The following is a 15,126-nucleotide window of genomic DNA, read 5'->3' on the forward strand; positions in this document are numbered from 1 at the left end:
GGGTGATAAAGACAGAGAGAGTGGTATAGGGTGATAAAGACAGAGAGTGGTATTGTGATGAAGACCGAGAGAGTGGTATAGGTGATAAAGAAGAGAGAGAGTGGTATATTGTGATAAAGACAGAGAGAGTGGTATAGGTTGATAAAGACAGAGAGAGTGGTATATTGTGATAAAGACAGAGAGAGTGGTATAGGTGATAAAGACAGAGAGAGAGTGGTATATTGTGATAAAGACAGAGAGAGTGGTATATTGTGATAAAGACAGAGAGAGTGGTATAGGGTGATAAAGACAGAGAGAGAGTGGTATATTGTGATAAAGACAGAGAGAGAGTGGTATAGGGTGATAAAGACAGAGAGAGTGGTATATTGTGATAAAGACAGAGAGAGTGGTATAGGGTGATAAAGACAGAGAGAGTGGTATAGGGTGATGAAGACAGAGAGTGGTATAGGGTGATAAAGACAGAGAGAGTGGTATAGGGTGATAAAGACAGAGAGAGTGGTATAGGGTGATAAAGACAGAGAGAGTGGTATAGGGTGATAAAGACAGAGAGTGGTATAGGGTGATAAAGACCGAGAGAGTGGTATAGGGTGATAAAGACAGAGAGAGAGTGGTATAGGGTGATAAAGACCGAGAGAGTGGTATAGGGTGATAAAGACAGAGAGAGTGGTATAGGGTGATAAAGACAGAGAGAGTGGTATAGTGTGATAAAGACAGAGAGAGTGGTATATTGTGATAAAGACAGAGAGAGTGGTATAGGGTGATAAAGACAGAGAGAGTGGTATATTGTGATAAAGACAGAGAGAGTGGTATAGGGTGATAAAGACAGAGAGAGAGTGGTATAGGTGTGATAAAGACAGAGAGAGTGGTATAGGGTGATAAAGACAGAGAGAGAGTGGTATAGGGTGATAAAGACAGAGAGAGTGGTATAGGGTGATAAAGACAGAGAGAGTGGTATAGGGTGATAAAGACAGAGAGAGTGGTATAGGTGATAAAGACAGAGAGAGTGGTATAGGGTGATAAAGACAGAGAGAGTGGTATAGGTTGATAAAGACAGAGAGAGTGGTATATTGTGATAAAGACAGAGAGAGAGTGGTATAGGGTGATAAAGACAGAGAGAGTGGTATAGGGTGATAAAGACAGAGAGAGAGTGGTATAGGGTGATAAAGACAGAGAGAGTGGTATAGGGTGATAAAGACAGAGAGAGTGGTATAGGTGATAAAGACAGAGAGAGAGTGGTATAGGGTGATAAAGACAGAGAGAGTGGTATAGGGTGATAAAGACAGAGAGTAGTGGTATAGGGTGATAAAGACAGAGAGAGTGGTATAGGGTGATAAAGACAGAGAGAGTGGTATAGGGTGATAAAGACAAGAGAGAGTGGTATAGGGTGATAAAGACAGAGAGAGTGGTATATTGTGATAAAGACAGAGAGAGTGGTATAGGGTGATAAAGACAGAGAAGAGTGGTATAGGTTGATAAAGAGAGAGTGGTATAGGGTGATAAAGACAGAGAGAGAGTGGTATAGGGTGATAAAGACAGAGAGAGTGGTATAGGGTGATAAAGACAGAGAGAGTGGTATATTGTGATAAAGACAAGAGAGAGTGGTATAGGGTGATAAAGACAGAGAGAGTGGTATAGGGTGATAAAGACAGAGAGAGAGTGGTATAGGGTGATAAAGACAAGAGAGAGTGGTATAGGGTGATAAAGACAGAGAGAGTGGTATAGGGTGATAAAGACACAGAGAGAGTGGTATAGGGTGATAAAGACAGAGAGAGTGGTATAGGGTGATAAAGACAGAGAGAGTGGTATAGGGTGATAAAGACAGAGAGAGTGGTATAGGGTGATAAAGACAGAGAGTGGTATAGGGTGATAAAGACAGAGAGAGTGGTATAGGTGATAAAGACAGAGAGAGTGGTATAGGGTGATAAAGACAGAGAGAGTATAGGGTGATAAAGACAGAGAGTGGTATAGGGTGATAAAGACAGAGAGAGTGGTATAGGGTGATAAAGACAGAGAGAGTGGTATAGGGTGATAAAGACAGAGAGAGTGGTATATTGTGATAAAGACAGAGAGAGAGTGGTATATTGTGATGAAGACAGAGAGAGTGGTATAGGGTGATGAAGACAGAGAGAGTGGTATAGGTTGATAAAGACAGAGAGAGTGGTATATTGTGATGAAGACAGAGAGAGTGGTATATTGTGATGAAGACAGAGAGAGTGGTATAGGTTGATAAAGACAGAGAGAGAGTGGTATATTGTGATGAAGACAGAGAGAGAGTGGTATAGGTTGATAAAGACAGAGAGAGTGGTATATTGTGATGAAGACAGAGAGAGAGTGGTATAGGTTGATAAAGACAGAGAGAGTGGTATATTGTGATGAAGACAGAGAGTGGTATAGGGTGATGAAGACAGAGATAGTGGTATAGGGTGATGAAGACAGAGAGTGGTATAGGGTGATGAAGACAGAGAGAGTGGTATAGGGTGATGAAGACAGAGAGTGGTATAGGGTGATGAATACAGAGAGTGGTATAGGTTGATAAAGACAGAGAGAGAGTGGTATATTGTGATGAAGACAGAGAGAGTGGTATAGGGTGATGAAGACAGAGAGAGTGGTATAGGTTGATAAAGACAGAGAGAGTGGTATATTGTGATGAAGACAGAGAGTGGTATATTGTGATGAAGACAGAGAGAGTGGTATAGGTTGATAAAGACAGAGATAGTGGTATATTGTGATGAAGACAGAGAGAGTGGTATATTGTTGATAAAGACAGAGAGTGGTATAGGTTGATGAAGACAGAGAGAGTGGTATAGGTTGATAAAGACAGAGAGAGTGGTATATTGTGATGAAGACAGAGAGAGTGGTATATTGTGATGAAGACAGAGAGAGTGGTATAGGTTGATAAAGACAGAGAGATTGGTATATTGTGATGAAGACAGAGAGAGTGGTATAGGTTGATAAAGACAGAGAGAGAGTGTATAAGATGAAGACAGAGAGTGGTATAGGGTGATGAAGACAGAGAGAGTGGTGGTATATGGTATAGGTTGATAAAGACAGAGAGTGGTATAGGGTGATGAAGACAGAGTGGTATAGGGTTGATAAAGACAGAGATAGTGGTATAGGGTGATGAAGAAGACAGAGAGTGGTATGGTGGTATATGAAGACAGAGAGAGTGGTATAGGTTGATGAAGACAGATAGTGGTATAGGGTGATGAAGACAGAGAGTGGTATATGACAAGAGAGAAGTATAGGGTGATGAAGACAGAGAGAGTGGTATAGGGTGATGAAGTGGTATATTGTGATGAAGACAGAGAGAGTGGTATAGGGTGATGAAGACAGAGAGAGTGGTATAGGGTGATGAAGACAGAGAGTGGTATAGGGTGATGAAGACAGAGATAGTGGTATAGGTTGATAAAGACAGAGATAGTGGTATAGGGTGATGAAGACAGAGAGTGGTATAGGGTGATGAAGACAGAGAGAGTGGTATAGGGTGATGAAGACAGAGAGAGTGGTATAGGGTGATAAAGACAGAGAGTGGTATAGTTGATAAAGACAGAGAGAGTGGTATGTGATGAAGACAGAGAAGAGTGGTATTGTGATGAAGACAGAGAAGTGGTATAGGTTGATAAAGACAGAGAGATTGGTATATTGTGATGAAGACAGAGAGAGTGGTATAGGGTGATAAAGACAGAGAGAGTGGTATAGGTTGATAAAGACAGAGAGAGTGGTATATTGTGATGAAGACAGAGAGAGAGTGGTATAGGTTGATAAAGACAGAGAGAGTGGTATATTGTGATGAAGACAGAGAGAGAGTGGTATAGGTTGATAAAGACAGAGAGAGTGGTATATTGTGATGAAGACAGAGAGAGAGTGATAGGTGAGAATTGTCTGTTAATTGAATGATTAGAATATTCCGACCCCTGAAACATATAATTGTATGGAATTGATTGGAATGTATAAAATCATAATCAATAAATGTGTCGTCCTAGTCAGAATTAGGGTAAAGACAATATGTCTTTATGGTATTATAAACACAGACTGTCTGAGCTTGGTGCCGACCTGACTAGAGATTGGGAGAGAACAGGGAGTACGTGTCAAGAACAAGGTCACAAAGCTCTGGCGGCTGGGTAGCAGGACATGTGTGTGCGTCTGTTTTATGTGTATGTGCGTCTGTGTGCGTGTGAATATGGGTGTGAGAAGTCAGTATAAAATGAATTGTTTTGTATTCTTGACTTTAGAACGTTCTCTGAATAAACTGTGCTAACCTTTTGTATAAGTCTTTGACTCATTATTATTATACCCATGGTCTTACAAACCTCGGGAATTGGTCAGAGCTATTGATTGATTGTTATTATCATTGGGATTGGAAATTCTCTTATCAATTGGTCCTTCGAGACGGATTCTATCTCAATGTATTTTCCTGCCCTGTTTGCTTAAAATATGTCCTGTCCAAACCTCAAAGGACCATATCTTCCCCTATTTATTATCGATGATGAATAGGATTTCTGTTCCTGTTGTAATACCAAATCAATACGAGCCAATTCGAAACCTTCACAGACAGTGTTTACAGAATCCTGAACCTCTTCCTCACTAGAGTCTATTTCCCCACTCCCCATAATTTGTCCTGTCTCAATTCCACTTTCTCCTCTGAGACTTGCTGTACCTAGTGAACTGCTTATCTCTCCACCTCTCCTAGCTCGGCTCGCCCCCACCCTACTAAGTTCTGTTTAATGGTACGGCTTATCTCTCCACCTCTCCTAGCTCGGCTGCTCGCCCCCACCCTACTAAGTTCTGTTTAATGGTACGGCTTATCTCTCCACCTCTCCTAGCTCGGCTCGCCCCCACCCTACTAAGTTCTGTTTAATGGTACGGCTTATCTCTCCACCTCTCCTAGCTCGCCCCCACCCTACTAAGTTCTGTTTAATGGTACGGCTTATCTCTCCACCTCTCCTAGCTCGGCTCGCCCCCACCCTACTAAGTTCTGTTTAATGGTACGGCTTATCTCTCCACCTCTCCTAGCTCGCCCCCACCCTACTAAGTTCTGTTTAATGGTATGGCTTATCTCTCCACCTCTCCTAGCTCGGCTCGCCCCCACCCTACTAAGTTCTGTTTAATGGTACGGCTTATCTCTCCACCTCTCCTAGCTCGGCTCGCCCCCACCCTACTAAGTTCTGTTTAATGGTACGGCTTATCTCTCCACCTCTCCTAGCTCGCCCCCACCCTACTAAGTTCTGGTTAATGGTATGGCTTGTCTCTCCACCTCTCCTAGCTCGCCCCCACCCTACTAAGTTCTGTTTAATGGTATGGCTTATCTCTCCACCTCTCCTAGCTCGCCCCCACCCTACTAAGTTCTGGTTAATGGTATGGCTTATCTCTCCACCTCTCCTAGCTCGGCTCGCCCCCACCCTACTAAGTTCTGTTTAATGGTACGGCTTATCTCTCCACCTCTCCTAGCTCGGCTGCTCCCACCCTACTAAGTTCTGTTTAATGGTACGGCTTATCTCTCCACCTCTCCTAGCTCGGCTGCTCCCACCCTACTAAGTTCTGTTTAATGGTACGGCTTATCTCTCCACCTCTCCTAGCTCGGCTGCTCCCACCCTACTAAGTTCTGTTTAATGGTACGGCTTATCTCTCCACCTCTCCTAGCTCGGCTCGCCCCCACCCTACTAAGTTCTGTTTAATGGTACGGCTTATCTCTCCACCTCTCCTAGCTCGCCCCCACCCTACTAAGTTCTGTTTAATGGTACGGCTTATCTCTCCACCTCTCCTAGCTCGGCTGCTCCCACCCTACTAAGTTCTGTTTAATGGTACGGCTTATCTCTCCACCTCTCCTAGCTCGGCTCACCCCCACCCTACTAAGTTCTGTTTAATGGTATGGCTTATCTCTCCACCTCTCCTAGCTCGCCCCCACCCTACTAAGTTCTGTTTAATGGTACGGCTTATCTCTCCACCTCTCCTAGCTCGCCCCCACCCTACTAAGTTCTGTTTAATGGTACGGCTTATCTCTCCACCTCTCCTAGCTCGGCTCTCCCACCCTACTAAGTTCTGTTTAATGGTACGGCTTATCTCTCCACCTCTCCTAGCTCGCCCCCACCCTACTAAGTTCTGTTTAATGGTACGGCTTATCTCTCCACCTCTCCTAGCTCGGCTCACCCCCACCCTACTAAGTTCTGTTTAATGGTACGGCTTATCTCTCCACCTCTCCTAGCTCGGCTCACCCCCACCCTACTAAGTTCTGTTTAATGGTACGGCTTATCTCTCCACCTCTCCTAGCTCGGCTCGCCCCCACCCTACTAAGTTCTGTTTAATGGTACGGCTTATCTCTCCACCTCTCCTAGCTCGGCTCACCCCCACCCTACTAAGTTCTGTTTATTGGTATGGCTTATCTCTCCACCTCTCCTAGCTCGCCCCCACCCTACTAAGTTCTGTTTAATGGTACGGCTTATCTCTCCACCTCTCCTAGCTCGCCCCCACCCTACTAAGTTCTGTTTAATGGTATGGCTTATCTCTCCACCTCTCCTAGCTCGCCCCCACCCTACTAAGTTCTGTTTAATGGTACAGCTTATCTCTCCACCTCTCCTAGCTCGGCTCGCCCCCACCCTACTAAGTTCTGTTTAATGGTATGGCTTATCTCTCCACCTCTCCTAGCTCGGCTCACCCCCACCCTACTAAGTTCTGTTTAATGGTATGGCTTATCTCTCCACCTCTCCTAGCTCGCCCCCACCCTACTAAGTTCTGTTTAATGGTACGGCTTATCTCTCCACCTCTCCTAGCTCGCCCCCACCCTACTAAGTTCTGTTTAATGGTATGGCTTATCTCTCCACCTCTCCTAGCTCGCCCCCACCCTACTAAGTTCTGTTTAATGGTACGGCTTATCTCCCCACCTCTCCTAGCTCGCCCCCACCCTACTAAGTTCTGTTTAATGGTACGGCTTATCTCTCCACCTCTCCTAGCTCGCCCCCACCCTACTAAGTTCTGTTTAATGGTACGGCTTATCTCTCCACCTCTCCTAGCTCGGCTCGCCCCCACCCTACTAAGTTCTGTTTAATGGTATGGCTTATCTCTCCACCTCTCCTAGCTCACCCCCACCCTACTAAGTTCTGTTTAATGGTACGGCTTATCTCTCCACCTCTCCTAGCTCGGCTCACCCCCACCCTACTAAGTTCTGTTTAATGGTACGGCTTATCTCTCCACCTCTCCTAGCTCGGCTCACCCCCACCCTACTAAGTTCTGTTTAATGGTACGGCTTATCTCTCCACCTCTCCTAGCTCGGCTCACCCCCACCCTACTAAGTTCTGTTTAATGGTACGGCTTATCTCTCCACCTCTCCTAGCTCGGCTCGCCCCCACCCTACTAAGTTCTGTTTAATGGTATGGCTTATCTCTCCACCTCTCCTAGCTCGGCTCACCCCCCACCCTACTAAGTTCTGTTTAATGGTATGGCTTATCTCTCCACCTCTCCTAGCTCGGCTCACCCCCACCCTACTAAGTTCTGTTTAATGGTATGGCTTATCTCTCCACCTCTCCTAGCTTGCCCCCACCCTACTAAGTTCTGTTTAATGGTACGGCTTATCTCTCCACCTCTCCTAGCTCGCCCCCACCCTACTAAGTTCTGTTTAATGGTATGGCTTATCTCTCCACCTCTCCTAGCTCGCCCCCACCCTACTAAGTTCTGTTTAATGGTACAGCTTATCTCTCCACCTCTCCTAGCTCACCCCCACCCTACTAAGTTCTGTTTAATGGTACGGCTTATCTCTCCACCTCTCCTAGCTCGGCTCGCCCCCACCCTACTAAGTTCTGTTTAATGGTATGGCTTATCTCTCCACCTCTCCTAGCTCACCCCCACCCTACTAAGTTCTGTTTAATGGTACGGCTTATCTCTCCACCTCTCCTAGCTCGGCTCGCCCCCACCCTACTAAGTTCTGTTTAATGGTACGGCTTATCTCTCCACCTCTCCTAGCTCGGCTCGCCCCCACCCTACTAAGTTCTGTTTAATGGTACGGCTTATCTCTCCACCTCTCCTAGCTCGGCTCGCCCCCACCCTACTAAGTTCTGTTTAATGGTACGGCTTATCTCTCCACCTCTCCTAGCTCGCCCCCACCCTACTAAGTTCTGTTTAATGGTACGGCTTGTCTCTCCACCTCGGCTCACCCCCACCCTACTAAGTTCTGTTTAATGGTACGGCTTATCTCTCCACCTCTCCTAGCTCGGCTCTCCCACCCTACTAAGTTCTGTTTAATGGTACGGCTTGTCTCTCCACCTCTCCTAGCTCGCCCCCACCCTACTAAGTTCTGTTTAATGGTACGGCTTATCTCTCCACCTCTCCTAGCTCACCCCCACCCTACTAAGTTCTGTTTAATGGTACGGCTTATCTCTCCACCTCTCCTAGCTCGGCTCACCCCCACCCTACTAAGTTCTGTTTAATGGTACGGCTTGTCTCAGGACGCATTCCACTGAGGAAAGCAATTTGTAATTGTTGACTATACGGGGCCTTGAGTCCATCCACTGCCAGGGATTCTTTTAACCAAATATTCTCCCGGAGCAATATATATATATATATATATATATATAAATACTACTACAGGTCAAAAGATAAAACTACATTTTCAAATAACATGACCAGATCAAGAATGTCTGCCCTTAGTCCAAGGCTATGCCATTTCTTTCTTCTCATTGGTTCAAATTACAACTATGTCAAGGAACTATAAACTCGTAAATGATTATCAGTTACTCAATTTACCTTAAAATCGGTATCACAAATGACCTTAAATCATTATCCAAATGGCCCTCCCCTGAGGCTGATCAGACCCCAAAGGAAAAAGCCATGATAGAGGTCAAGAGTCATACCACCCTTTTATGGTCGTGTTACTCAATTGATATCTTCCCAGAACATTCCTGTATATCAAAAGAATTCACGTGTTTAATTAAAACTCAGAAAATAAAACTTATCATACTCCACATGTGTGTACCCCTTTAAGATGTTGTGTCTATAGAAAAATAGAAATCTCCACAAACCCTAAAGCTAAAAACAAACACAACATATCCAGGACTTTTCAATTTTGGTAGAAACATGCCTCTATTTCACTCACTCGCTCCCTTCAAGATTACAACCACCGGAAAACATTTCCACAGAAAGACAATGAAGCATTACTTTTCCCCCCTAAAAACCTGTGTCAAACTACCCCGATTCAGTAACCCTAACGTTAACTACAACCAAAACCTAATGATCATTCCATTTTACTCCTTCCAATCATTAGTTTTAGATTTCCTCAATGGTGATATATGAAACCCATTCAGTCCGTCTGCAGACAGTCTCCCCAAATTCATAATAGGAATATCCTGCCATTCGATACCCACAACTGTGATTAACGTGCACTGTCCCTTTAAAATAAAATGAACTAACCTGCAATCCCCTTTACCGACCGGACATGGTTCCACGTAATGGAAACAGATTATAATGTTTAGAATACGTTAACATCCTGTTCAAATTCACTGGTGTTACCTAAACAATCAAACCAAAAATCAATCAACTATCACAAAACTTTTACGATTCAACTATTCAGACCTCCCTCTCTTACAGCCAAATATAGCCCAGTGAGCCCCAGTGACCAACCAGTGATGCCCAACTAGCAATTTTGTTGCTAGATTTAGCATCTTTTCAGACTATCCTGACAAATTCAGCTACTTTAAAAAAATGTATTTGGAACTTTTAGCAACTTTTGAAAAATGACTCAAAGCTATAATGCACGCATTTCCCCTCTAAATGACGCAATTTTCTCTGTCACACCCTCAGTCACAACATCATTGCCTGGCTGCAAAAGTGCATTGTGAGTGACGTCAGCAGCAGGCGCTCAGCTCGTGCCCAGGCAGCAGCAACTTCAGCGAATTGCAAATCATTGTTGGCTGACTGCAGCAGCAGTAGTACGGGTTCGACGAGCCAAACCCAATGAATATAGTTGGTCACAAATGTTTGATCTTGAACAGAACTTACAACATCAATCAACATCTCTCAAACAATATTGTACTGCCAGAAGTACAGAAAAGAGTGGGAGTCTGTACCTGAACAACTGTCAAATCAATTTGAGTAACGTGATTGTGTATTCTACGTAATGACGCAGTTTTACGTTATCACGCAATGATATAACAACATCATTTAGCAACAAATCAACCTTCCTCTAGCAACTTTACCCTGAAAATGAGTTTGCAACACTGCAACCAACTCTCCTATCCTGCCTCTAGGCAAAAATCTAACCCCTATTCAGACTGAGTTCTGCTTGAATTCTATCGTAAGAGTGAAACCAAACTTTCCAACTTTCTCTTCTCTTTCGGCTTCCTCTTTATGAAATGTCCAAAATGTAAAAGTACCATGTACTTCGCTAAATTTATAACGTATGTCAGTTAATCTATCGCAATTATCTCTCCGCTATTATGTAGAATTCATTAGACCTGGGTAACTGTCTCTCCTATGATTCAGTCATTTAAATACGACTCCATTCCCAATACGTTATTCCAGCGGTCCATTTAGGCAAGACAACGCATTCCATCGAAATCACCCCTCTATTCTTTTGAATGGATTAGTCTTTCAATTGAACTTAAACAAGCTATTAAAACGTTCAGTTTATATCCTAAACAAACACTACACTAACTAACAGTATCTCTCCCGGCAAAACATATCAGTATTTGGATTACAATCAGAATTCATTTTAGTCTATCGGTGCCAAGGCTGAGATACTGTCACGCCCTGGTCGAAGTATTTTGTGTTTATCTTCATTTATTTGGTCAGGCCAGGGTGTGGCATGGGTTTTTGTATGTGGTGTATTGGGATTGTAGCTTAGTGGGGTGCTCTAGTTAAGTCTATGGCTGTCTGAAGTGGTTCTCAATCAGAGGCAGGTGTTTATCGTTGTCTCTGATTGGGAACCATATTTAGGCAGCCATATTCTTTGAGTGTTTCGTGGGTGATTGTCCTTAGTGTCCTGATGTCCTTGGTCTGTGTTTATTTGCACCAGTATTAGGCTGTTTCGGTTTTCGTTACGTTTATTGTTTTGTATTTAGATTCGTGTTGCTTCAGTTTAATAAACATGGATCGCAATCTACACGCCGCATTTTGGTCCGACTCTCCTTCACACCTAGAAAGCCGTAACAGATACGAACCCGAGTCTCCCGCGTTGGGAGAAAATAGTCATAATTTAAAGGTCCAAGCGTTTCATCAGTGATGCTTCTCCTTACTCTCTCTCCCTTGGTTCTCTCTCTTGACCCTTGTCACTCTCGCTATCTCCTACTCAGAATTTAGGAATAATTACTATTATGATTTTTGATAAGTTATTAGGTCTCAAACACACATACTTTCCCCCCCTGCTGATATCCTTCTTGTAACTTTCTCAATAAGGTTTTGCCAAATCCTGTCCTGGGGTCCCGTCACCTTTTCTTTTTAAAATCTTACTTTACTTTATTTCGCCTTCTATATTACGTTTTCCGGCTACCTAATCTGTATAAATGAGATCTGGAATGGCCATATTCTGTAATGGCCCCAGTGTAAAGGCAATAGGGTGCCATTTTGGACATAACCATATTTCGTTGAATGTTGCGTATCCTTTGAACTTGTGATATTAATACTGTGTCTGTGTGCTGGCTGTGTGTCCCTCCCAGGCCTCATCCTGCTCTTCTACCTAGTGTTCTACATCTTCCTAGCAGGCATGTTCTGCCTCACCATGTATGTCATGCTGCAGACCTTGGATGACCACAAACCCACCTGGCAAGACAGGCTTAGCACACCAGGTATTATACACTAATACACCAATACCACAATTTAAGAGATTTTGATACACTTAAACCTCACATTACAAACCAACATTTTTACAATTGCTACTGTATAGTCGTGAACACCCCAGACAATCACACATTATATTGTAAACATATGATGAAGGCTAAAATCCCTCCCGCTCCTCTTTCTCTCTTTTCACCAGGCATGATGATCAGACCCAGGGGAGACACCATGGAGATCAACACCCACAACACTGAGAGCTGGGACATGTATACCAAGACCCTGGACAACTTCCTCTCCTGTGAGCCTGCCTGCCTGCCTGATGTAATTTCCATTGGGGAAAACAACATGTTAAACTGTATTTCTCTCCCATCCAGCCTACAACAACGCTCTGCAGGCTGAAAAGAATGACAAGTGCACACCGGACCAGTATTTTATTCAGGCAGACACCGGTGATGTGAAGAACAACCCCAAGCGCTCCTGCCAGTTCAACCGATCCCTTCTACAAGAGTGCTCTGGCCTCAATGACCATACCTATGGATACCAGGCTGGCAAGCCATGCATCATCATCAAGCTGAACCGGGTATGGTAGAAGCAGGGGGGGGGGGGCGTTGCTTGGCGACATAAGGGAGAGGGGAATGGAGCAGGAAATGGTTGGGAGCCTGGAAGAGATCATACCAATTAAATGCAAACAACTTTGGAAAAGTTTAGAATTGTTTGTTTTATTGTTTTCAGAATCACAACATTTCTCAGTTGAATGGATCTGCTTTAAGGAGGAATGAAGTGGGGATGGTGGTGGAACTGCCAGGATAACACAGGTCTGTCTGTCCCTCTAGGTCATTGGGATGTTGCCAGGAAAGGATGGCCAGGCTCCATTTGTCACTTGTGGAGCGAAGGTGAGCCTCTCTCTCGCTCTTTCAGTCCCCCCCTCTCAGAATTAACCTATCCTGTATCTTTTAAAATATATATATATATATATTTTACATTTATTTAACCAAGTAGGCCAGTTGAGTGCAAGTTCTCATTTACAACTGTTACCTGGCCAAGATAAAGCAAAGCAGTGCGACAAAAACAACAACATAGAGTTACACATAAACAATTGTACAGTCAATAACACAAAAGAAAATAAAGATTTTTCTATTCATGTACAGTGTGTGCAAATGTAGAATAGTATGGAGGTAAGGCAATAAATAGGCCCTAGAGGCGAAAATAATTAGAATTTAGCATTTATACTGGAGTGATAGATGTGCAGATGATGATGTGCAAGTAGAGATACTGGGGTGCAAAAGAGCAAGAGGGTAAGCAATAATATAGGGATGAGGTAGTTGGGTGTGCTATTTACAGATTGGCTGTGTACAGGTACAGTGATCGGTAAACTGCTCTGACAGCTGATGCTTGAAATTAGAGAGGGAGATATAAGGCTCCAGCTTCAGAGATTTTTGCAATTCGTTCCAGTCATTAGCAGCAGAGAACTGGAAGGAAAGGCGGCCAAAGTAAGTGTTGGCTTTGGGGATGACCAGTGCAATATACCTGCTGGAGCGCATGCTACAGGTGGGTGTTGATATGGTGACCAGTGAGCTGAGATAAGGCGGGGGGATTGGGCAAGTTGCTGCAGGGGATGCTGAGATGTTGGCCAAGGTAGGGGTAGCCAGGTGAAAAGCATGGACAGCCGTGGAAAAATGGTTATTGAAATGATAAATTATCATAGATTTATCGGTGGTGACAGTGTTTCCTAGCCTCAGTGCAGTGGGCAGTTGGGAGTAGGTGCTCTTATTCTCCATGGACTTTATTTAAGATGGAGAGGAAAGCACTTTTGAAGAGCAACCAGGCATCCTCTACTGACGGGGTGAGGTCAATATCCTTCCAGGATACCCAGGCCAGGTCGATTAGAAAGGCCTGCTCGATTAAGTGTTTTAGGGAGCGTTTGACAGTGATGAGGGGTGGTCGTTTGACCGCGGACCCAGTACGCACGCAGGCAATGAGGCAGTGATTGCTGAAATCCTGGTTGAAGACAGCAGAGGTGTATTTAGAGGGCATGTTGGTCAGGATGATATCTAAGAGGGTGCCCATGGTTACGGATTTAGGATTGTACCTGGTAGGTTCCTTGATGATTTGTGTGAGGTTGAGGGCATCTAGCTTAGACTGTAGGACGGCCGGGGTGTTAAGCATGTCCCAGTTTTGGTCACCTAACAGTACGAAATCTGAAGATAGATGGGGGACAATCAATTCACATATGGTGTCCAGAGCACAACTGGGGGCCGAGGGGGATCTCTAACAAGCGGCAACGGTGAGAGACTTGTTTCTGGAAAGGTGGATTTTTAAAAGTATAAGCTCGAATTGTTTGTGCACAGACCTGGATAGCATGACAGAACTCTGCAGCTATCTCTTCAGTAGATTGCAACTCCACACGCTTTGGCAGTTCTATCTTTTCGGAAAGTGTAATAGTTAGTGATGGAAATTTCAGGATATTTGGTGGCCTTCCTAAGCCAGGATTCAGACACGGCTAGGACATCAGGGTTGGCGGAGTGTGCTAAAGCAGTGAATAAAACAAACTTAGGGAGCAGGCTTCTGATGTTAACATGCATGGATCCAAGGCTTTTACGGTTACAGAAGTCAACAAATGAGAGCGCCTGGGGAATGGGAGTGGATCTAGGCACTGCAGGGCCTGGATTAATCTCTACATCACCAGAGGAGGAGTAGGATAAGGGTATGGCTAAAGGCTATAAAAACTGGTAATCTAGTACGTTCGGAACAGAGAGTAAAAGGAGCAGGTTTCTGGGCGCGGAAGAATAGATTCAAGGCATAATGTACAGACAAGGGTATGGTAGGACGTGAGTACAGTGGAGGTAAGCCTAGGCATTGAGTGATAATGAGAGATGGTGCCTCTAGAGATAAAACCTAAGGGCTAGCTAAGGAATATTGAGCAGGGCTGGAGGCTCTACAGTGAAATAAGACAAAAATCACTAACCAAAACAGCAATAGACAAGGCATATTGACATTAGGGAGAGGCATGTGTAGCCGAGTGATCAAAGGGTCCAGTGAGTAGCTAGGTTAGCTGGAGACACGGCGATTCAGACAACTAGCAGGCTGGGGCTAGCAGCAGGCTAGCAGATGGGCCTCAGGGGGACGTCACAACAGGAGAGTCTGAAACCCCCTCAGATGGTTACGTCGGCAGACCAGTCGTGATGGATCAGCGGGGCCCGTGTTGGCAGCAAAGGGTCCAGTCCAATTGGCAAAAGAGGTCATTGAAGCCCAGGGATTGCTTGATGGAATCTCTTCAGCTAGCTGGGAGATGGGCCTAGTTCGAGGCTAGCTCCAGGCTAACTGGTGCTTGCCTCGGGACAGAGACGTTAGACAAGAGTAGCCACTCGG

At 44.6% G+C, this 15,126-nt stretch overlaps 1 protein-coding gene across 1 annotated transcript in view; it reads left to right on the plus strand.

Annotated features, from left to right (window-relative positions):
* Positions 1–15,126, plus strand: part of LOC115136462 (sodium/potassium-transporting ATPase subunit beta-2-like) — a 64,998-nt gene that overhangs the window by 43,430 nt on the left and 6,442 nt on the right. The window contains exons 2-5 of the mRNA XM_065023679.1: positions 11,640–11,768; positions 11,957–12,055; positions 12,132–12,337; positions 12,591–12,650. Coding sequence (XP_064879751.1) covers positions 11,640–11,768; positions 11,957–12,055; positions 12,132–12,337; positions 12,591–12,650 — 494 coding nt within the window. The remainder of the gene's footprint in view (positions 1–11,639; positions 11,769–11,956; positions 12,056–12,131; positions 12,338–12,590; positions 12,651–15,126) is intronic.

This window comes from Oncorhynchus nerka, linkage group LG10 (genome assembly GCF_034236695.1).
Source record: "Oncorhynchus nerka isolate Pitt River linkage group LG10, Oner_Uvic_2.0, whole genome shotgun sequence".
Classification (NCBI taxonomy): domain Eukaryota; kingdom Metazoa; phylum Chordata; class Actinopteri; order Salmoniformes; family Salmonidae; genus Oncorhynchus; species Oncorhynchus nerka.